This window comes from Tamandua tetradactyla, chromosome 2, assembly GCF_023851605.1.
Source record: "Tamandua tetradactyla isolate mTamTet1 chromosome 2, mTamTet1.pri, whole genome shotgun sequence".
Taxonomy (NCBI): domain Eukaryota; kingdom Metazoa; phylum Chordata; class Mammalia; order Pilosa; family Myrmecophagidae; genus Tamandua; species Tamandua tetradactyla.
Window position 1 is genome coordinate 219,154,565 of NC_135328.1, and position 22,536 is coordinate 219,177,100.

Below are 22,536 nucleotides of genomic sequence, written 5' to 3' on the forward strand. Positions count from 1 at the left end.
ATTTGGAGAAAGGTCTTTCAAATCCTTGACCCATTTTTTACTTAGATTGTTTGTCTTTTTGTGGTTAGTTGTAGGAGTTCTTTATAAATTCGGATATTAAACGTTTATTAAATGTATATTTGCAATTATTTTCTCCTATTCTGTAAGCTTTCTTTTTACTTTCTTGATAATGTTGTTTGCACAAAGTTTTTCATTTCGATGACGTTCATTTTACCTATTTTTTCTTTCATTGCTTACGTTTCTGGTGCAAAATCTAAAAATTCCTTGCCTACTTCAAGGTCTTGAAGATATTTCCCTATGTTTTCGTGTCAGAGTTTTGTAGTATTAGCTCCTATATTTATAGGTCTTTGAATTAATTTGTGTATATGATAAAAGGTAAGGGACCACCTCCATTCTTTTCCATGTGGATTGCTAATTGTCAATAACAGCATTATTTGTTAAAGAAACTACTTTTTCCCTGTTGAGTGGACTTGGCACCCTTGCTGAAAATCAACTGGCCACAGATGTGGAGATTTATCTTTGGATTCTCAGCTCTACTCCCTGATCTCCTTCTGCCAGTATCACACATGAGCAACCCCAGATGGCCACTGATTCTCCTGGAAGAGGGACCCACCCCCAAAGGCTGACCTACCACAGTCAGGAAACAGCCTGGAAATTAAGACACATTGTGCATCACATGTGCTGTCTGTGTATGAGCTTCTCCTGGCCGCTGTAATGAGTGATCACAATCTTAGTGACTTGAAACAACACAGATTTATTCTCTCACAGTCCTGGAGGTCAGGAATTTAAGATCTCCAGGGGCGAATCCCTCCCTCACCTTTTCCAGCTGTTGGAGGACAGCTGCATCCCTGGCTCAGGGTTCCTTGCTCTGACCCCTGTTTCTATTGCCCCACCTCCTTCTCTGGCTCTGAACCTCCTGCCTCCTCTTAGAAGGACCTTCGCATTTGCTCTGGGCCCACCCATCTCAGGAGCCTCATGAATCATAAATGCACAGTCCTTTTGCTTCAGAGGGTGACATGCTCTGTGCTTCCAGGCACTGGGGGACAGCTCGATTCTGTCCTCCCCAGATAGTAACCTGGCAGTTGGGAGAGGACTTCCTGCCTTCCCTGTTGCAGCATATTTTATTAGAAAACTGACTTGTTTGCTCAGATTAAGGACCAGATGTGCTTTGCTGAATCTCTGCTCAGCCCCTCATGAAACTGCCTTCTTGGTAGACAGGTCCTTTGGTTGTTCTCTGCCAAACGCCCAGCCACTGGCCATGGCCTTGCCATTTCAGGTGCGGCATCTGTCAGGAAGTTGTGTCGTCTAAACTCCTGCTCCAAAAAGTCCGAATTGTACTTGGAGTTTCAGCCTTGAACGGTGTGTGCTGCAACAGGAGGGATCCCCCCACCCACATTTTTTGGGGGCCATAAACACCACACAAATCCCTGCTGAAGGGTTGGTGACCTTCGCTGGACCCTGACTCTCTGGCAAGGGGTCAGAGTGCTGCTCACACACCAAGATCTTTTTTTTTTAATTAAAAAAATTTTTTTAAACATAGCAGCATACAGACACCTACATTCTTACCATACGATCATTCCATTCTTGGTATATAATCAATAACTCACAATATTATCACGTAGTTGTATATTCATCACCACGATCATTTCTTAGAATATTTGCATCAATTCAGAAAAAGAAATAAAGAGGAAAAAAGAAAATAACTCATACGTACCGTACTCCTTTCCCCTCCCTCTCATTACTGCTAGTATTTCCATCTACCCAATATATTTTAGCCTTTGTTTCCCCTATTTTTTCCCATACCCCTTATCACTCTCTTTCGTTGATTACTAGCATTTCAATCTACTAAATTTATTTTAACATTTTTTCCCCTATTATTTATTTATTTTTAATCCATATGTTTTACTCATCTGTCCATACCGTAGATAAAAGGAGCATCAGGCATAAGGTTTTCACAATCACACAATCACATTGCAAAAGCTGTATGTACAGTCATCATCAAGAAACACAGCTACTGGAATACAACTCTACATTTTCAGGCAGTTCCCTTCAGCCTCTCCATGATACCTTAACTAAAAAGGTGATATCTGTATAATGCATAAGAATGATCTCCAGGATAACCTCTTGACTCTGTTTGAAATCTCTTAGCCATTGACACTTTATTTTGTCTCATTTCTCTCTTTCCCCTTTTAGTCGAGAAGGTTTTCTCAATTCCTTGGTGCTGAGTCCCAGCTCATTCTAGGATGTCTGTCCCACATTGCCGGGAAGTCATGTCCCACGTAGAGAGGGGGAGAGTGGTGAGTTTGCTTTTCATGTTGACTGAGAGAGAGAAGCCACATCTGAGCAACAAAAGAGGTTCTCTGGGGATGACTCTTAGGCCTAATTAGAAAATTACTCTACTTTTTTTTTTTAATTAGAAAAAAATTTAACAACAAACAAACAAAAACATTAACATATGATCATTCCATTCTACATATATGATCAGTAATTCACAATATCATCACATAGTTGCATATTCATCATTTCTTAGAACATTTGCATCAATTCAGAAAAAGAAATAAAGAGACAGCAGAGGGCCACAGTGGCTCAGCGGATAGAGTTCTTGCCTGCTGCGCTGGAGACCTGGGTTCGTTTCCCAGTGCCTGCCCATGCAAATAAAAAAAAAAAAAAAGGCAACAGAAAAAGAAATAAAATGAAAACAGAAAAAAAAAGATTATACATACCATGCCCCTTACCCCTCTCTTTCATTGATCACTAGCATTTCAAACTAAATTTATTTTAACATTTGTTCCCCCTATTATTTATTTTTATTCCATATGTTCTACTCGTCTCTTGACAAGGTGGATAAAAGGAGCATCAGACATAAGGTTTTCACAATCACACAGTCACAGTGTGAAAGCTATATCATTATTCAATCATCCTCAAGAAACATGGTTACTGGAACACAGCTCTACATTTTCAGGCAGTTCCCTCCAGCCTCTCCATTACATCTTAACTAAAAAGGTGATATCTACTTAATGCGTAAGAATAACCTCCAGGATAACCCCTCGATTCTGTTTGGAATCTCTCAGCCATTGATCTTAGGCCTAATTTTAAATCCTTTGTGGGGATAAATTTCATATGAACAAACCCCAAGATTGGGGGCTCAGCCTACTGCTTTGGTTGTCCCCACTGCTTGTGAGAATATCAGGAATTCTCCACATGGGGAAGTTGAATTTTCCCACCTTCTCACCATTCCCCCAAGGGGACTTTACAAATACTTTTATTTATCCAGGCATCACTCTGGACAAACCTACAAAATCTCATGCCCTACTCAAGGTTCCGTGTACTTACGCACACACCACAATCTTGTAGAGCCCCCATTGCTGCCCACCCAGGCCCCAGAGGGTCTGTCTCGTAGGTGTCCGTCTCGTAGGTGTGTCCCACCACCACACTCACATTCTCTGTGTCTGGTCTGGTGCCTCTCTGCTCGCCTGAGCCCCTCCGCCTGGCATTCAGAGTCCACTGTGACAGGCTGCCCGTCCAGGGTGCAGGTCCCGCACTCAGGCACAAGACTGCAAAGCCCGACCCGAGTCCTGCAGGCAGTTGAGCCAAGGGCAGGAGCGTTTACTCCATGAGTGGACCGTGTCCAGTTTTGGTGTCATTGCCCTTGCCTCATCTCCTTCCTCAGGGGCATCAGAATATGGAAAGTGGCCCTTAGGACTCCTGCCCCCCAGGATTTTCCCCCCAGCAAGGGCATATTCCGCACCCTGTGCCAGCCACTGGCATAGGTGCCCCATGCACAGCGGCTCCGACGGGCACTCTTTGCGCCTCTGACCTACTCTTTGGCCATGGGGTGAGGACGCCGAGAGTGGTCACGGGAAGCCACGTGGAACCCAAAGCATGTCCTATGGCGGCAGCACTGGCATCACTCTGAGCAGGCAGCTGGAGCTAGAAATGTGAACTCCCTTTTTACAACAACTCGCTCAAGAACTGATTTTTTAATTTTAGTTGAAATGTTAATATGCCGAGGTAACCATTAGGATAAGTTAAAGAGGAGAACCCGCTGCCTCTGACCTAATGGTTTTGGGAGCCATTGGTAAGAAAAGCTAAAGTTACATTTTCTTGTGAAGACCCAGTCTTCCCAGACTAAGGGCTATGACAGTGGAAAATGAGGCATATTTCTAGAAAAGGTTTTGGGGTGTGTTATGTAAGAAATTCCAAAGTTAGTTCACTGTTTCCACGCTTTCCTTAAGAGAGTTCACTGCCATGGTTCTTTTTGGAGCTCAAGCGCTGGGCTGTCCTTAAACTTGGAAGCATTTGGCAACCTCCCCAGCTTGGTAACAGCTATTTTTTATTATTCTGTTTTCTTTTCCAAATCCCTGGCACACTGCTGAAACTGGGGAGACGCCCATCGTGGGGGAACTGGGCAGGGGGCCTGGCAGCCCTCATGCAGCCTCTCCATGCAGGCTCCACCAGGACGAACCAAACCAAACCAAACTAGTTGGCTGCAATTTGCCATCGAGGTCTGCAGCCGTCCCCAAGGCCTGTTACATGCTCTCGAGAGCCTGACCTTGTGCCCAGTGTTCTCGCCACGACTCCGGGCCCAGTCCAATGAGACAGACGGGCCCTGTCATCATGCCCACTTTTCTGACCCGGAACCTGCAGTTCTGAGAAGTTAAGGACGCTGCCTACAGCCACTGAGCTGGTCTGTGGCAGTGCAGGGCAGAGGTACGGGGCGGGGGGGGAGGGGTGCGGGCCAGGCCCTGTGGGGGAGGGAGCGCCAGCCTGGCTGTCACGTGCAGTGCCACCCACCTTGGATGCTTGCGCTGGCCATGGCCATTCTCCAGGATGCCCTCCACACTCGTGTGCGAGACCTCTGGCTTCCTGAAAAGCCACTCAAAAACATCCCCCGTTAGTGGCGTCAAGCCCCGTATCGGACAGCACCCTGTTCTGTTTCTCTCTCTCATCAGCCTTAGCACAGCGGCCCTTGACCGTGTTGAATTTAGACACAGTCCACTGCCTCCGGCCCCACCGCCAGCAGCTCCCCGCCTTCTAAGTTGTCGTCTTCTCCTGCCAAGCTGTAGGCGTCTGTCTGTGCTGCCCGGTACAACGGCCACTGGCCACATGTCACTACTTGAATGTAAACTGATGTAAATTAAATTAAATTAAAAACTCAGTCCTTTGCTGCACCAGCCACATTTCAAATGCTCAGCAGCCACGTGCAGCATCTGTATTGGGCAGTGCAGAAATAGAAGCCATGGCCGTGTTGTAGAACTCGCCACCGGGCCGTGCTGGTCTCTAGACTGAACCTTGAGGACCTAGGCCCCAAGTGTCTGGCTTTGCTCGGGCGTGCCTGGTCCAGGTGCCATGTACTGGGCCTGGTGGATGCTTGGGAAGGGCTTGCCGTGAACACCTGAGTTCCCCACCAGGACACCCTGAGGCCCCAGGGCACCCACACTCCTCCAGCCAAGCAGTGGGACCCCAGCACCTTTGATGACACAAGCTGGTGTCCAGAGTCAGGGCAGGCAGGGTCTTCCAAAGCAGCAGCCTCCCCTGCCAGAGTTTGTGGCTACACTGGCGTAGGGCCACTTCCGAGCTTCTCAGTGTACCTACGAGGGTCTGCTCTCTGGAACTCGCAAGAGGAATCAGGTTTTAGCTCTGACTCCCGAATTCAGATAGGAACCAGATAGCTGGGGCTGCCAAATAAAAGACTGAGGAAACAGAGAAGATGCAATGCAAAAGGGCCCTTCATTTTTTCTTGGATTCAAAAACACATCTGATGGACTCACAGCGGGCCCTGGCGGAGTGAGGAGTTGGTCCCAGGTGTGGGACCAGATGCCTGGTGCCCCTCACTCCCCTCACTCCGTGGCGGGAGGCTGACAGTGCCCGGCCAGCATCACCTTAAGAGTCCACATGTTCTTTCTTGGAGGCTCAGCTGGATTTCTAGATTCTTCTCTGTCACAGAGCTTGCTTGAAGCATGGAAATGCAGCTTTAGACAGTGGATGCTAGGATGCTGCCATTTTAATCATTCTCTGAGCTCCATAAAGCATTGAGCTCCTGATTTTTGTAGTATTTTCTAGGGCCCAGAAAAGCTGTGAACTACTTTTAAGTAATCCAGGTTAGCTGCCACCTGGATAGATGTGTTAGTTTTCTATCACTGCTGTAACAGATTAACAAAAACATTGTGGCTTGAAAAAACACATTTATCTCACAGTTCTGTGGTTCAGGAATCTGGAATGGGGCTCAGGGGCTAAGGCTGCGTTCTTTTCTGGACTTTCCCCGGGAGCACCCATTCCTTGATCTTTTCCCGCTTCCAGAGGCCGCCTGCACGCTTTGGCTCATGGCTCCTCCTCTGTCATCAGAGCAGCAGCATGGCTCTCGCTGGCCCCTCCTCCTTGGGCTCGCCTCCCTCTGACCACCCCCTCTGCCTCCCTCTCCCACGTTTATAGACCCCTGGATAATCCAGCCTAGTCTCTCCCCCCACCCCTCCACCCCAGGGTCTGTAATTTAACCACGCCTGCCAGAACACTCTAGCAAGGTGAGGTCACACTCCCTGTCTCCCAGAAGTGGGACAAGGATGTCTTCAGGGGCCGCTAGCCTGCTGGCTGTGATGCTCGTTAACTCCTGCTGACACGGGAAGGCAGGGAGGGCTCCGGCCCCTCAGTGAGCTGGACCTCCCCCCAACTCTGCATCTTCTCCAGCCAGCCCCGGGGTAGGATGCTGACCAAGCACCCAGGAAAGCGGGAAGGGGTGGTCAGGCCTTGGAGGTCTCGATGCAGTTGGAGAGGAAACGCCCCTGCTCTGGCCCAAGCCTCCCTAGCTGTGGGTCCTGGGCACCTCCAAGGTTGGGAGGCTTAGAACAGAGGCAGCGAGCCCCCTGGCCATCCCTGTCTGTCCCTGAGCCTTGGCACTGGAACTCGGGGCTGGCAGCCGTCTTCCATATTGGGAGCCCTGGGGTCCCCACCTCTGGGGCCAGCTCCTCGCTGGGGGGCCAAGCGCAGGATCCAGTCTTACCTCCGGGTCAGACCTGGTACCACTGCCAACTAGAGCCCGGGAAGGGTATTGTAGGTGTTGTTGTCCTGTGTTCTTCACGAACTGAAAAGAACACTCCCTTGCTAAGGCGATAACCCATTTTATTCATCTGGACAGCGTTGGAGGCAGCTCAGGGTAAACGTGCCTGCTGCAGACAAAGGACAATGTACGGAGTGATTTGTTTTAAATGGCACTTCTGTTAGGATCTGTGCTGGTTTAAATCTGTTATGTACCCCAGAAAAGCTGTGTTTTCATTCTCATCCTATCTTGTGGGAGCAGCTGTTTCTTTTAATCCTGATTCAGTATTGTAGGGTGGAAACTTTTGATTAGATTATCACCACAGAGACCTGGCTTGCCCAGTTGTGGTGTGTGAGCTTTTTATTGTATGCTGTGTGGCGGGGTCATATTTCATTATTTTTCCATGTGAGTGCCCTGTTATTGTAGCACCATTTGTTGAGTTTTTGTATGTTTGTTTTGCTTATTTCATTTGTTTTTTGGGAAGTGCATGGACTGGGAATGAAATCCAGGTCCCCACATGGCAGGCGAGAATTCTACCACTGAACTACCCTTGCACCCCTTGTGTGAGCTTCTGTTTAAATGGATGTGTGACTCCACCCATTCTAGGTGAGTCTTGATTAGTTTATTGGAATCCTTTAGAAGAGGAAACATTTTGAAGAGAGCCAGAGTTAACACAAACTTCAGAGTAGAGCTGATGCACACACACGCTTGGAGGGCACATGCTTCAGAGCTGACAGAGTCTACACGAGACTTGGGTGTTTGAAGATGCAGGCATCACCACGTGTCTTCCCATGAGACGCTGAGCAGGCCAGAACCCAGAGTCGTGTCCCGGAGGAGCTAAGTGAAGGCCCACAGATGCCAAATAAGAACCCCCCACAGGAAACAGAGGCTGAAAGCAATGGAGCCCAAAGAACAAGGGATCAGCAGATGCCAGCCACATGCCTTCCCAGCTGACAGAGGGGTTGCAGACCCATCACCCTTCGGTGAATTAAGGTATCTTTCCCTGGATGCCTTACTTGAGACATTTTTATAGGCTTTAAACTATAAACTTGCAGCTTATTAAATTCCCTTTTTAAAAGCCATTCCATTTCTGGTACATTCCATTCCAGCAGCTTAACAAACTAAAGCAGGATTCTTCTGCCCCCTCTAAGTGCATGGGTCTGTAGCCTCCTTGAGATGTTGTCAGAGAAATCAGCCTTCCCACTTGGGTTGGGGGTGCCTGTTACACAGTGAGCACTCGGAGCCCAAGGAAATCACTGCCCTGGGCTAATGACCTTGTGGCCTAATTAACCTGAGGGGTGGAGGTTGTAATTAACATGGGGCAGCCAGAACCCAAGCACCACAAACAGGAAGGGCTTGAAACCACAGAAATGTGTTGTTGCACAGTTCTGGAGTCCACAAATCTGAAAGCAAGGTGCCGGCAGGGCAGCACACCCTCTGCAGGCCCTGGGCAGGGGGTCTGGCTTCTGGCCATCCATGGCACTGTCTGCCTGTGGGCACATGGCCTCCCTTCATCTGTCCGCTTCTGCCCGTCTTAGGAAGACCCCAGCCACACTGAACTTGAGCCCACCCTCATCCAGTTTGGCCTCATCTTAACTAATCCGTCTTCAAAGACCCTGTTTCCCAACAGGGTCCCATTCACAGGTCCAGGGGTTCACTAGAGAACCCCTGTGTGGAGGCGACATCAGTGTGACCACAGAGCAAGGATGGACTCATGGGTTGATGGACTCTCCCTTAAAACTGTGCAGGAAGCTGCCCCTGAAAGGTCAGCGAGGCCTATAGAGTGCTCAATGAAGTCATCTTGGGACCAGGTGTCCCTTTTCAGGGTCACCCCCGACCACTGTGCTCCCTGAAGTGCAGACATGCCCTGGACCTTGCACAGGAAAGCTGTGTCACAGTTAAGTTTCCTGGCCTGCCACCTGCCAAATAGCCATGCTGGGATTCAAGGCCCACTCTGTCCAACTCCAGAGCCCATGTGCCTTGTCCCAGGGTGTTTGTTCCAGGGCCTCGGTGGGCCCTGCTTTCCCCAGGAGGCTTCCTGGTGAATATCCAGTTTACTCCTCTCCCAGCCTCCCCCTGAGGAAGGAGAGCGGACCCCACACCCCTGTGCCTGTCCCAGGACACATTGCTGCTGGCCTCGTGGGGCCACAGTGCACCCACTGCCATTGGGAGACTCTTTGCCTGGCTGACCTGTTTCCCACCTCACACTGGTCCTGCCAACTCTTAGAGGTGGGTGTAAGAAAACTCCAGGGTGGCTTCTCTGCTCTTGGGGCTGACCGTCTGGCCCCTCCAGGCCAGGCTTCTCCGGGCCAGGTTTTCTTTGGCAGTTCCTGAGACAAATGGATTGAAATGAGCAAGGAATCAGGCTGGACTCTCCTGCTCCGAGGGGACACCCAGTGTCCTGAGCTTGCTTGGTGCCAAGTTTGTGTTGAGGACACAGACAAGCAGGCAGGCAGATAGCTCGGGGGCATGAGAGGCCCCGTGCTCACCCCATTGAGGCTGGCTCAGGAGGTGAGCAGCTCCTCTGGCTGCTCCGGTGACCCTTTGTGCTCCCTTGTTCTGGGAGCAGAACAAGCCAGACCTCGCAGGAAGGAGGCCTGACCTTCAGCGTCATTGTCCACTCTGCACAGGACGGCCAGGCTTCCAAGTAGCCCATGCTGGGCCCCTGGCATTGCCTTTTGATCCCCTTGGACCTGGCCACCCTCTGGCCCCTGATCATGGCCACCTCCTATGGCCTCCAGCAGTTTGTAGTAGCCACATCCAATTAAGGGGCCTTGGGCACGTAGTGACGACTCTCTGTTGGCAGCTTGGGTGGTCCAGGCGCTGGCCTGGTTGGAAGCTTCCCAGAGCTCATGGAGGCCGTTGACGCAGAGAGCGAGGGTGTGGGGGGAACCTTCAGATGCTAGGATGTTGGTTCCCGCATCATTGGTGACTCCAAACCCCCCCACCTGGATGGGGAACGAGCTGCTCTCTCTGGTCCTGAGGGGCTGTGATGCTGCAGAGACTGATGGGATGGGGGAAGCAGGACGTGGAAGATTTGGGCGTGTGCCTCCCTCCTGCTTTGGAGCTGATGGGCAGGCACAGGGCCCTGGGGGCGCTTTTCCCGAGGCACCTCATTAGGGACCCCTCTGGACAGCTGGGTTGAACAAAACCCGTGACAGTGGTCTGTGGGGGGGATACTGCCCAGGGCCGGCCTTGGGGTGCCCTCAGGGGCAGGGACGCCCTCAGCGGGTCACCACATAGGGATTTTGGAAGCTCCGAGCTCTCCTGGCAACTGCTGGGCCTGGAGCTGATGGTCTGTCTTTGAACCACCCAAACATGACCACTCACAGTTCCAGCGAGTCAGTCCTCGAGTTTCCAGCTTTAAATATTTTACCGCAGTGGCCAGCCGATGTTAAAACTTGCAGCTTGTTTTAGAATAATGGTGTTGCTCTCTCTGAAGGAAGAAAAAGTTCACGTTTCGACTGTAATAGAAAACTTCCCGGACCACCTACTTCGAAGCAACAGCTGCGGCAGGAGCCCTTGGCAGCACTCAGGGCAGTTTTCTCTTTCTGTCACTTTGTCTCTTGCTCAGACCAAGAATAACCTCCTGAATGCCTGAAATCACTTTCAATTGGCATTGGAAGTTTCTTCCGGTTTTTAACTCAGGAATTAAGCTACAGCTAGCCCGATAACCACGGCAGGTGGGCAGGGGGCTGGGAGACAGCAGGAAGGCGTGTTTCCTGGTGGTTTTCCAAAGAAATGGCCCTGGTGTTGAAGCACAGCCGCTCCTCCAAGCCCGCAGGTGGCCCCTGCAAGGCCTTGCTGGTCTCGTCCCGTGAGAAGGGCCTCTCCCTGCTTCCAGGCTCTGTGCTCCTGACCCTTACCTGACCATTAGTGACAGGGGCTGGGGCTGGGCCTTGGGCAGGGAGGCCCCACTGTGGTGACCGTCATGGTGCCCCTCGGGTGCCACCTGCTCCGTCTGCCCACGGCTCAGCTGGAGGTGAGGCCGCCGCGGCCTGCTCCCGGGGCGTGGCATCTGGGGCCTGCTTGTGGAGGCTGTGGCCGTGATTCTAACACACCTTCCAACTCCCTTAATGCCACCTGCCGCTGACCACGTGGCTCCTTCCTTCCCACACTCACAAATGGCCCTGTCCAGCAGGAACCTCTCCCTGTAAGTACAAAGCCGAATGTGGTATGGAAAATTCCAGAGTCTTATAACACATTATCACCGCTCCCGCCTCTGGCTGCTTGCACACTCACCCCTAACAGTTGCCATGCTACTCGCCACTTGCCTCTTTTCCTGGTTCTCTCTGGCATGTCTCACGGGGCCTGCCCAGCTGGAGCTTGGACATTGGGGTTCCTGGGACGGGTTGCATTTAAAAGTCCTCATGGTGAGAACCAGTTTCCCTAGAACTGGCCCCAGCAGCCTGACTTTGGGAGGTTTTCTTGAGCCTGCTGGCCGAGGGACACCTGACCACTTGTCAAGGGAGGTCACAGCCGCCAGATATCAGCCCTTCACCTGGACCCCCCCCCCCCCATTAGGGGTCCCCCTCAGTCAACACCAATAAGAGCGATGGCTGTGTTCTGGTGACCTCCCTCCACTGGGCACTGGGCCCAGCGTGCCACCTGGCAGAGCTCGGTGCAGTTAAAGGACCCAGGTCAGGTCGGGGGTGAGGGGGAGCCAGGACTAGGAGGGTGGGAGGGGACAGAGGTTCAGCTCTTGGTGCAGCTGCGGCTGCCAGGGTGGATGCTCGTGGTGCACAGGTGTGTGGGCACAGCGAGCCCGGGTTAGGATTGAGACAAGAGCTGGAAACACTAGGGTCAGGGAAGTGGGAACAAACGTGGCCTGGGTGGTAGCATCATCAGCAAGAAAACCTGTATTGGCGTGGGGACGTGCGGGGTGCCGTGGTTGGGAGGACGGGTCAATTTGCAGCAGCGCAGAGGTGGGCACCTCCTGTCCCATCGCCGTCCCTGGAGGAAGGTGCCGTGAGGTTGACAGCACGGTCACCTGCGATCTGACCCCAGGAGGGCCCTGGGGCTCCCCAGGGAGTTCTCTGGTGGTCGCAGACCGGGAAGGGTAAGCTCCCACACCTGGCCACAGGGCCTTGGCCACAGACAGTGTGATGCCTTGGCTGGGACTATCTGGCGGGCCTCAGGAATGTTGGAGCCAGGCAGCTGGGCAGGGGCCAGGGACAACGAGAGATGTGTCTTTGGTGATATCAGAGCGGCAGGGGGCAGCCCTCACCTTGGTGGGGCCGGGGACTGCCAAGGACACCAGGCCGGGGAGAGGCCTGCGGCAGGGCTAAGCCTGTCCCCTGGAGCTGCACAAGAGCAGGCTGGGCTTGGCTGCCAGGGGCACGGGTGACTCTGGGTGGGCTCCAGCAGTGCCGCCCTCCTCGGGGGATAGAGAGATCCCTGCTTGTGGGAAAGGGTCACTCCAGCAGCCACCCAGATCCTTTCCAACTCTGAGATTTATGTGGGTGATCAAAATACATGTCCCCTCACAGGAAGATGAAAATTAATGAGCTACTAATGAGTATTCTCATATTTCGTCATTTTAACTTCATTGCAGTTGCTAAAATTCTATGTGACCTAACCATGCCTCGGTTCATTGCAGTTAATAAGCTGTTTCTAGGCTTTGGCCACACCCCCAAATGCAGTCCCTGCCCCCTTGCCCTGGCCACGTCCCTCATCCCTGTCCAGTCCTGCCTGCCCCCACCCTGGGCCTGGAGCCCCCGTGACGCTTGTTCTCCCCGTGCTCCGCAGGGTACGTGATCACCATCTCGGGGCGCATGACCTTCACGAGCAATAAGTCCATGGAAATCGAGGTCTTGGTGGACGCCGACCCCGTGGTGGACAGCTTGCAGAAGCGGTACCGGGCTGCCAGTGCCTTCTTCACCTACGTGTCCCTGAGCCAGGAGGGCAGGTCGCTGCCTGTGCCGCAGCTCATGGTGAGTGGACACCGCCATGTGTGTGCTGGGACCCCAGCCTCAGGCGGGGTGGCCCGAGTGGGCACCCTGTGCTGCTGGGAGCAGTGGGGCTCCTGCTGGCCCCTGCTGCTGGCTCAGCTCCCAGGGGTCCAGGGCTATTGATTGCCGACTCTGTGTACTTTGTAGGGACTGTAGCATCAGGTCGACAGGATGAGAGAGGCCCCTTTATATTTCCTAGGTGATGAAGGTCTGGTCCCAGGGCCAGCAGACCAGTGCCGGGCCTTCCTGTCCGGCTTGATACTGACCGAGCCAGGCCCTTAGACTGAAGGAGTCCCGGGGGCCCAGGGGACTGCCTGGCTTCTGGGCTTCACCCTGCTTTGGGCTGCCAGGCTGGCTGTGCCAGGGTGTGCAGAGAGCACGCAGGGCATGTGGGTAGTGGAGGCCTGGCCACACGTCCTCTTGTGTGGGGTCTTTGCCCACTGAGGGTCCATGTTCTGACCTGTACCTGATCTTCCAGAGCTGCTGGGTTCTGGAGGGGCCCCAGGTCCCCAGCGGGTCTCAGCCCGGCCCAGAAAGGCAGCTATGCTGTCCTTGTCACAGAAACAGAGGTCTGTGGCCACCACCCAGGGACTCTACGACCCAAGTGATAAAATCAGCAGAATTTCCGAGGCTGTGGTTAGCAGCTCTGATGAGCATCTGCGCCATCATCTTCTCACGCCAGTTGCAGGGGCCAGTGCCTCCCTGTCCTTCCCCGTCCCTCATCTCAGCTCACGACACAGCCGCGACCCCAGGACGCCCCGTTGGCTCCCTTTGCGCCCTTACCCCTGCCAAGTCCTGTCACTTCCTTCAGGAGGGGTCCTCGGACTGCCCTGCTGCTTCTCACCTGGGCCAAGCCTCCCGCTCACACCCGATCAGCCCACAGCCCCTGCCTGCTCTCCACACACACACACACAACAGTGCACGCATTCACACACCCAGATACATGCTCATACACATCCACGCACAGTGACACCCCTGCACAGTGACACATGCACACCTGGCTCCAAGGATGGCCAGAGCCACCTCCTTTTCACTGGCCCAGAGCAGGTCACCTCCCTGCTGAGAACTGCCGGGAACTCAGAAGAGCACGCAGCCCCCTCCGGGTGGGGACCCTCTGCACCTCACCGGCCGCCCCCAACCTGTGCCCTGCCCTCGTCCAGAGCCCCCCTCTGCTCTCACACCCCACCAGCTCCCTGGCCACACCCAGACCTTCTGAACCTCCTACCCCAGGCCTTGTCCTCCTGGCATGGGCTCTGACGTCCCCTCAGAGGAGCCTCACCCTGCCCAGCTGCCCCCTCCCCCTCCTGGCCCTGAGGCTCCAGGCCACCTCTCCCTGGTGCAGGTTTTGGGGTCGTTTGCTGGTTGCTGTCACCCCACCAGGCCATGAGCGTCACGGGGGGAAGGATGATTTGCTCCCCGGGCATCGTGGGTGCCCTGTAGACAGGCGAGACCTGCCCTTGTGTGGCACCTGCCCTGGAGGAGTGTGAGGCCCAGGGGAGGGACGGACCGGCCCTTGAGAATGAGACTCGATCCCCCAGGAAGTGGAACCTTGGGGTGGGGGGTGGGGGGTCCCGGAGGACGCCAGGGTAGAGTGGCATCTGGAGAGCGGGCAGGAGCACCCCGAGGGCAGCCCCCGGTGAGGGGTGCAAGAGGGACAGCCGTCCCATGCAGAGGCTCCGAGGGCCAGCTCGACAGGGCCTGGCTGGGTACGGTGGGGGCCGTCCAGGGTCTCTGACCTGGTCAGGGTGTCATCGGGAGAAAGGCTAAGAAATGGGGCCTCAGGGGGATGGGGTGGGAGTGGGCCAGGGGGGCGTGGCACTGAGGGGGGTCTCAAGACACTTGACATCTGTTGGCCACGCCCAGTGTGGGGCAGTGATCAGGCTGCTTGACCAGGAGGAGTGCATGATTGGGTATCCAGTGGGTGAATGCAGGAATCACCCGCCCTGAGGCCAGTGGTGGTTTATAAATTTCCTCCAGTGAGTTACCTTGCAAGTGCATGTCACGGGGGCTGCCCGTGCCCTCCCCCTTCCCCGCTTCTCTAGGGTAACCTCATGCCAGCCCTGGGGGAGGCCCTCGAGACCACAAGGCCAAGTACAACGGTAGGTCGAGGGTGCTGGAGGAAGCTGGGCCCTGGGCGTGGTCACAGCCCCTGCCCCTTGCCGCCCTCTGTACCCACACTGGGGGCCGGCCTGGCTCCTGCTTCGCTGCCCAGCCTTCTGGAGAAAAGCATGGCCTAAAAATCTCTTTGAAAAAGCAACATGCTACATTTAGAAGCTCATTTCTCCCCCAGAAACCTGGGGCGAGCTTCTGTCTGGCTTCTCCTGGGGCTGAGGACGCCCCCGGCTGTCTGGCCGGGCCTGCCCATGCACGACCGTGCTCAGGGCCCGGGTGGGAGCTTCAGGCCACCCCAGCCCCCAGAGGCCTGGCCCTTTGCCCTCCCTCGCTCCTCCCTCTCCCCCTCTTCTGTTAGAAACTGCTCCCCACTCCCCCTGCCCTGCACTGGGGCCTCGCCCCCACCCTTGCTGTGGGCAGGTTTTAGCTGTCTTGTCCTTGACCCCGGAGACTGTCCGTGTCAGATTCTCCTCCTGGGTCTTGGGCCGCCTCTTCCCAGAACCCTCCCTATCTGTGCCCTGCCCTGGGAGGCAGGCTCGCCCCAGGTCCTCTCCTGGACCCTCCCTAGCCTTTTTTCCATATTGACTCAGAGCCCTGGGTAGCATCTTTAATTAGCAAGAAATGACAGCTCGGGTGGAAACCGACCAGGATGACGGCCCCAGCTTCTCTGTTGTGGGACCGAATCCCGTCCTCCCCCCTCCTCTGCTCCCTGGGATTCCCCTTCCCTGCTGCCCGCACCAAGACCCTAAGACAATGCGTCTTTATGTGGTGAAAGCTCCCCTGGGCTTGGGCACGACTGGCCGGGCCCTGGCTCTCGATGGCCTACAGGCTCTCTGCCCCCACCCGTACCCCCAAGCCCCCTAAACGGTGGGCTTCTCAGTTCCCAGCCCACACCTCCCCTCTCCTTAGCTGGTCAGGTCTCTGGAGCCTCAGGTGTCACCATGCTCACTCAGGACTCCAAGTTGACCTCTGCCTTTCCACAGAGTCTCTGTGGCCACTTCAGAGGCAAGTCATCCCACCCAAAGGAAACCTTCACCCCCTAGCATGTCCCTCCCTGGGAAAGGGACTGGGAACTGGGCCAACTCACAACTGCTTGGTCCCTTCTTGCCCACACCCACCCAGTCTCGAACCCTGGCAGCACTCCCTCCCAAATAGCCCCACACCCCTCCCTGCTGCACCCCCACTTTACCCTCCCGCTGGATCTGGCCTTGGCTCTCCCTCCTGCCTTAACTATCAGTGCTACTCGGTGCCCTGAGCCTGGAGTCCAGGCCAGCCACCCTTCTCTCATCCCTCGAACACCCAAACTCACCCCGCCCCAGGGCCTTTGCACTTGCCACTCCTCAGCCAGGACCTCGTGGAGCTGGCTCCTTGTGCCATTTCTCTAGTATTTCCTCTTAGTGTGGGACCTGCCCTCCCTGGCCACTTCAGAGCATTAAACTTCCTCCCATTGGCCAGCAACTGCAGGCCCCTTCCTCCCCGCCCCGCACACCCCACATGTTGCAAATGCCGTTGGGGCTCCCATGTCTGCTGGTGCCACTGGGGTATGGCAAGGCCGTGCATCGACAGGTGGGGCCCCTGCTGCCCCCAGCTGACTGGGCCCTTCAGGCTGAGCGTGGGTGAGACCCCAGACCCCAGCCCATGCCAGGACCAGCACTGGGGGCTCTGGGAGAAGGAGGGCCTGGAGTCTAGTCTTTCATGCAGAGTGGCTGATGGTCATGGCACACTTTGGCGTGGGGACCTCTGACCTTCGCGGAGCTGGAAAGTTATCCCTGGCCTGGGCCTCTTGTGGACCTGGGAGGCTGCCCATTCTCTCTAGAACCCTGAAGCCTGGGCAGTGGGCAGGTGTTGTAGGCTCCGGGGAGGCAAGTGGCCCCCAGGCACAGCGGGCGACTGCAGGGGCCCGTGTGGAAAGGGCAGCCCATGTGAGTGCAGCCTGCAGTGGCCAAATCCCTTGGGTTTGCAGGGCCACTGTGTTGGCACTGGTCGGTTTCCACCCGAGCTGTCATTCCTTGCTAATTAAAGCTTGTCTTTGATTCTTCCCTGAGGTGTCCCTGAGCCACTGGTGATGCTAAAAATGGCCCATGACAGGGAGGGCCAGGCGGACTCCCCAGAGAGGGTTTTTAGCTCCAGTCCAGACTACTGGTGCTTACTCAGGGACCGCCGACAGGAGACAAGTTCCCAGTGGTTTTAGTTCAAAGAGCACACGTGTCCACTGTGCACGTCCAGGTGTGCATGCCAGTCCCCTCCAGTGGGCCCAGGCTGGCCCACGGTGGGCAGGGGATACCACTATGTCTCCATGGACACCCTCCTCCCCCTCTGCTGTCCCCCTCCCACCTCCATCCACAGCGCATCTTCAACCTCGGGTCTATTTTTAGCTCCCATCCCCAGGGCCCTGCGTGGAAGGCAGCCTTGCTGATCGGAGTTGCTTCTTGATGAATATTGTATGTGGGGAGGGCCTGCCGCACGCCCCCCGCAGCTGCCTGCCCGTTCCAGGCTAATTATTAAAAGAGGCAGACGCTGAGCCTGGCGCGCTGTGGGCCCGAGAACCAGGCTGGGCCCCACCCTGGGGCCTTGGGGGACAAGTGTCCTGAGCCTCAGACTGCTGATCGGGGCTGGTCCAGTGGCCTCTCCAGAGCAACCACAAGGAAGCCCCTGACTGCGGCTCTGGAGCCCTGGCTCCCTGGGCATGGGCACTGGAAGGGCTCTCACGCTTCCAATGGGAGCTTTCTTCCCCGCTGGGGAGGGAGAAGCCTTTTCTGTCCCTGGGAGAGTGAGAAGCAAGTTGTGTATATGTTTAAGCCCCTAAGAAGCAGCCTTCCCTGGCTCCTGGTGTGGACGCAGCTCTGGCCACTACTTCTTTAAAGACATGGGAGCTACTGTCCCTGAGAGCCCGGAGGGACATCACCGTGTCATTGTTGGGGTCGGAGGTGCCAGTGTCCTGGCCTGGGTCTCCAGCAGAAAGTAGGCAGGGTGGCAAGGGAGTGGGGCTGCTTGGCTGGTTACAAGCCCAGTGCTTCGTTCCAAATGCACCACTGACGTTGATCCTGAAAGAGCACTGCTCGTAGAACAGCTTCTGTGGACCACTGGGAAAATTCGTGTCTTCCCACACAAACCATGGCTCTGTCTGCTCAGCCCCAGAGCATATGGGTATCGGAAATGGAGTCTACAAGACGGGTTTGCTCAGCTCCCCAAATCCAAATCAGAGGCTCTGACCCGAGGGTGCTGGGTGGCCCTGCCCCGTCACAGAGGATCTTGGCCAGTTCACAGAAAGGCGCCGTCCCCCATGCCATGCAGGTGCAGGACGAGGGCAGGCCTGACCCACCTGCTTCCAGGACATCATTACACCTGATGTGGCCCGCACACCTGGGGAGTGAGTCCTGTGTCCACAGGCACAGAAGGGTTAATTAGTGCAGGTGTGCAGGCCATGGCCGTGGGGGGCTCTGCAACCACCTGGCCTGGCTTGGCCCAGCCCTACTGATGTCAAGCCCTTGGGCTGACCTGGACCTGGCGACCCCATGGCTTGTGAGGCCAGCGGCCCTCGGATGCTCAAACTCGTCATCGTTGGCCTGATGGCCTCTTGTCCACGTCACTGCCCCCACCAAGCCACGTGGGGCAGCCCTGGTCATCAGAGAACTTTGTCACTGCCTGTGTGACTGCCCCAGACCCCTCTTGTTTCCCACTGTGGCCCTGGAGAGGTCCACAGAGGGCCCTCCGAATTAGGAAGACCCGTGTCTGTAAGGCCACAGGAAGTTGTGATTTCGCCCCTGGAATATTGCACTGAATAGTCATTAATTAGAGAAAGGACGAGCTATTGATTTTAGCCAAGTGGGCCTTAGTCATTTGCCCTCTGTGCCAAGTTCCAAATGTGTGTTCTCGAAGCACAGAAAACACAAGATGGAAAACATTTGGCCTGCAGCACTGGGCTCTGAAAACCTCAGGCTTCCTCTGCAGTGGAGGCGAGCCCAGAGGGCGGCAGTGGGCAACCTGCGGGTGGGGTGGGGGCGGTTAGCGCGCAGCACCCTGAGGGAGGCTGCAAGGCCCCTGGGCCTCAGGTGGGAGGGCAGCCCTCAGGCGTGTCCTCAGAGCAGCTGCCAGTGCCTAGGGCTGTGCTCGATCCCAGAAGCTGTGCATGTGACATGTGTGCACACACGCACACAGTGTGAGGGCTTCTCTGCACTAGACAGTACATGAAGCACTTCGCCATGTCGCTTCGTCAGGTCCCCATGTATAGGTGTGAGAACCTGGCCCCCGGAGGCAAGCACCACCCCTGAGGTCACTCGGCCAGGCCCACGACAGTCCAGAGTCGGGTCTGTGCCCCTCGCCCACCCCAGCCTCCCACTGCCTCTTCTGCCAGGCAGGCGCCTTGCACACTCCATTGCTGTCAATGCTCCTTTCTCTCCAAATGTGCACAGGGAGCCCCCCAGGAACCCAGGGCTACCCAAGGCCTCCTCAGAAGAGCTTGCCCAAGACTGTAGGTGGGTGCCCGGGCTGCCGATAGGTGCCATAGGTTGCAGGTGGGTGTCTGAGGCTGCAGTTTGGCACCAGGGCTGCAGGTGGGTGCCCAGGGCTACAGGTCATGCCTGGGGCTGCAGGTTGGTGCCTGAGCTGCCAGGAGCCACTCCGGTGGCCCTGAGGTACACAAGCCCTTCTCCCACCAACAGCTTCGGGCCCTTGAACAAAACATTTGATTTCCCCCAGAGAAGCTTCTTCCTTCTCCTACACCCCCACCCCCATTAAAAACAGTAACAGTCAACAACTTATGTATTTATTTACTTTGCCGGATGGAGGGAGACAGGCCCAAGAGGAGGCGGCAGCTGGGTCGTGGGTGGGGGCAGCATGCCGGGAGCCATCTGTCGCGTTCCATTGGCTCCACACCCAGCCACCCGGATGGGGGAGCTGCCTGTCGGAGCTCCCTGCCTGGGAGGCCAGATGCCTGCCAGCCATTGGGGCTGGAGCTGGGGGGGGCACTGCCCTGCTGTCTCTGTTCCCCTCTGTCTCCCTTGGGACAATGAGGGAGGGCCCTCGGCTGCCTGAAACGGCCCTGGTGGACACTTCCCAGGTAGCCAGGTGAGGAAGGCAAGTGGGGACAGGTAGGGCAGCACCCGAGGGTGGAGGCTAAGGGGGCCCAACACCCCTCCTATGCTGGGATGGGCTGCGGAGACTTCAGCAGGGGCTGGGGGAATGAGAGATGAGACCATCAGGGCTCCTTCCTGTTGTCCGGTCCCAGGCCCTCGGCTGGCACCCAGAGCAGCCACAAGACCTGGTCCCAGGCCCAGCTTCCACCGCCACACCCGCCTGGTCTCTGGAGTTAGCCTGACTCTGTGCCGGAAGCCTAGCCACAAAAACCCGCCAACCAGAAGGTTGCTGGGCTGCTCGGTAGCAAGTGTGGGCTTTGGCAGCTGCCCGCAGCCCTGCTCCCCCCTCTGCTGGAACCCGGGGTCACGGAGCATGCTCACAGCCCACTGTGCCGCTCAGCTAGGGCCCCTGCAGGGCCCACGGCGTGTGGTGTCTTCACCCAGGTGGTGGGGGTCCCTGGGCTTGTCCTTTCCCGATGGAGCTGACTGGTGGCTGTGCAGCTGTGAACCCAGTGGGCTCCAGGCTACTTCAGGGCTGGGGGGCCGCGGCAGAGGCACAGGCTCTCCACCTCCCACCAGTGGGCCCCACCCCCACGGCCCCTCGGCACAGACTGGCCTGGATGGCAGCTGCGGGCCTGGGTTGCCTCTCCCTACTGCCTTGGGCTGGTGCCTCCCTCTCTCCCCCCTGCCCGCACCCCCCCAGTGAGAGGGGAGTGGGAGCCACGGTGGGGCTCCCTCGTTATGTCCTGAGGAAGATTCTAAAGTGCTTGGGGCGGTACCTGGGCCATGGAGGGTCCATCGATGTTAGCCGTTCCCCGAAAGCTGGTAGGACAGTAAGTGTCCCGTCATTGATCACCCCAGCCTTGCCCCATGGCATCCCCATGTGCACACCCTGGGGTGAGGCAGGAGGGCCTTGCCTGCACCCTATTCGCCCTGGAAGGATGGTTGCCCATCCAGTGTTGGGTGCTGTGGGGGGCTGCCCTGCCCCGGCCTGGCCACCAGGCCCCACTGCCATGTGCCCGGGAGGCCACATTCAGTCACAGCATGAGGTCACTGAGAGACGTGTGGCCTTGTCATCAATGCCTGTGAAATCCACGGGGGTGGGGGTGGTGACAGCAGAGCTAAGGGACGGAGAGGGGGGCGGCGTGCCTCTGGTGTGGTTCCATACCCCTGTGGACTGCACATGTGGCATGTGCTGCCTGGAGGGAGGGGTGTGGGTTAAAATCTGGCACTGCCTGCCAACACCTCTGACCAAGCCATAGGCCCCTGTTTGGGGCGCCTGCTGGGTCATTTATACTAGGACTTTCATGTCTCAGTCTGTGCTGGCAGGGCACCTGGGTGTTTTTCCTGTAGGTGTGAGCCCTGGCCTGGGGGAAGGTGTGGGTGGGGGGTGGCAAGGGGCCCAAGGAGTGGGAGCCCTGGGAAGGGCAGCCCCCCGAGTCTGGCCCTGCAACCTGTGCTTTGTGCCTGGACCTGGCCTTCGTTAGGCCAGTCACATTTTTCATCTTTAACTGTAGAAAAGTTCCAACTTATGTGAAAATAAATAGAATATAAAGAACCACTGAGCACTCCCCGGCTGGGACCCATCTTGTTTTCTCTGGACCTCTGCCCAGCTCCCCCACCCGGATTGTTTTGAAAAAAATGACTGTCCCCAGATGTCCTACGTTATACCCAGGGGGTTCGGCACATGTGCCTGAAGGCCAGGACTCTGCCCCCCGTCACTAGCCTGCCATCACCAGCGGCCTGGGGGCTGCTAAGGACCACTAAGCCCAGTGTCAGACCCCTCACTCATGTTTGTTGCGGAATCAGCCAGAATTCCTGCAGCCGAGCCAGGAGGGACCCGGTAGGTCAGCCCCGGTAGGCCTCAGCCGCTTTGCACACACCTCACACCCGTGCAGGCCTGGCTGGGGAGGCCCTTCTCCCCTTCACACATGGGCAGGCGGAAGCACTGAGGGCCCTGGTAGTCCATGGCTGACCCCTGCCATCTGTCCCGTCCACCCCACGCTCCTTTCCAGGAGGCCACTGCCCTGGGGAAGACCCGTGAATTGCACTAGGTAGGGCAGCCGGTGGCCTTAACTGTGGCAGATGCCTCCGGGTCCCTGCCATGGATTGGGGGGCCCAGGCCAGGACTCCATCTGCCAAGGCCAGCCCTGAACCCTCTGCTCTGTGGTGTCCCCAGCTGCCCCTCTTTCACCATGGTCCTCCTCTGCTGTCCCCTGGCTCTCCTGACCCCTCTCCCCACCCCACTTTTTCTCTCTGCCACAGCAGTTGCCACTTTCCTACATCCTATGTGGTATACCTGTTTTTCTGTGTCGTTGGCCTGTCTCCCTGGTGAGAGTCACAGAGCCAGGCAACTAGAAGGCGC

At 56.2% G+C, this 22,536-nt stretch overlaps 1 protein-coding gene across 5 annotated transcripts in view; it reads left to right on the top strand.

Moving 5' to 3' along the window:
- The window catches only part of ACOT7 (acyl-CoA thioesterase 7), a 108,764-nt gene that overhangs the window by 82,112 nt on the left and 4,116 nt on the right, over window positions 1-22,536 (top strand). For 3 of the 5 annotated variants that reach the window (XM_077151487.1, XM_077151483.1, XM_077151486.1), the window contains exons 8-9: window positions 12,782-12,966; window positions 15,027-15,236. In XM_077151487.1, the coding sequence (XP_077007602.1) occupies window positions 12,782-12,966; window positions 15,027-15,221 (380 nt within the window). In that variant the 3' untranslated portion in view covers window positions 15,222-15,236. Of the gene's footprint in view, window positions 1-12,781; window positions 12,967-15,026; window positions 15,237-17,471; window positions 17,610-22,536 lie in introns of those variants that run through there. The other 2 variants (XM_077151484.1, XM_077151485.1) reach the window with 2 other exon arrangements.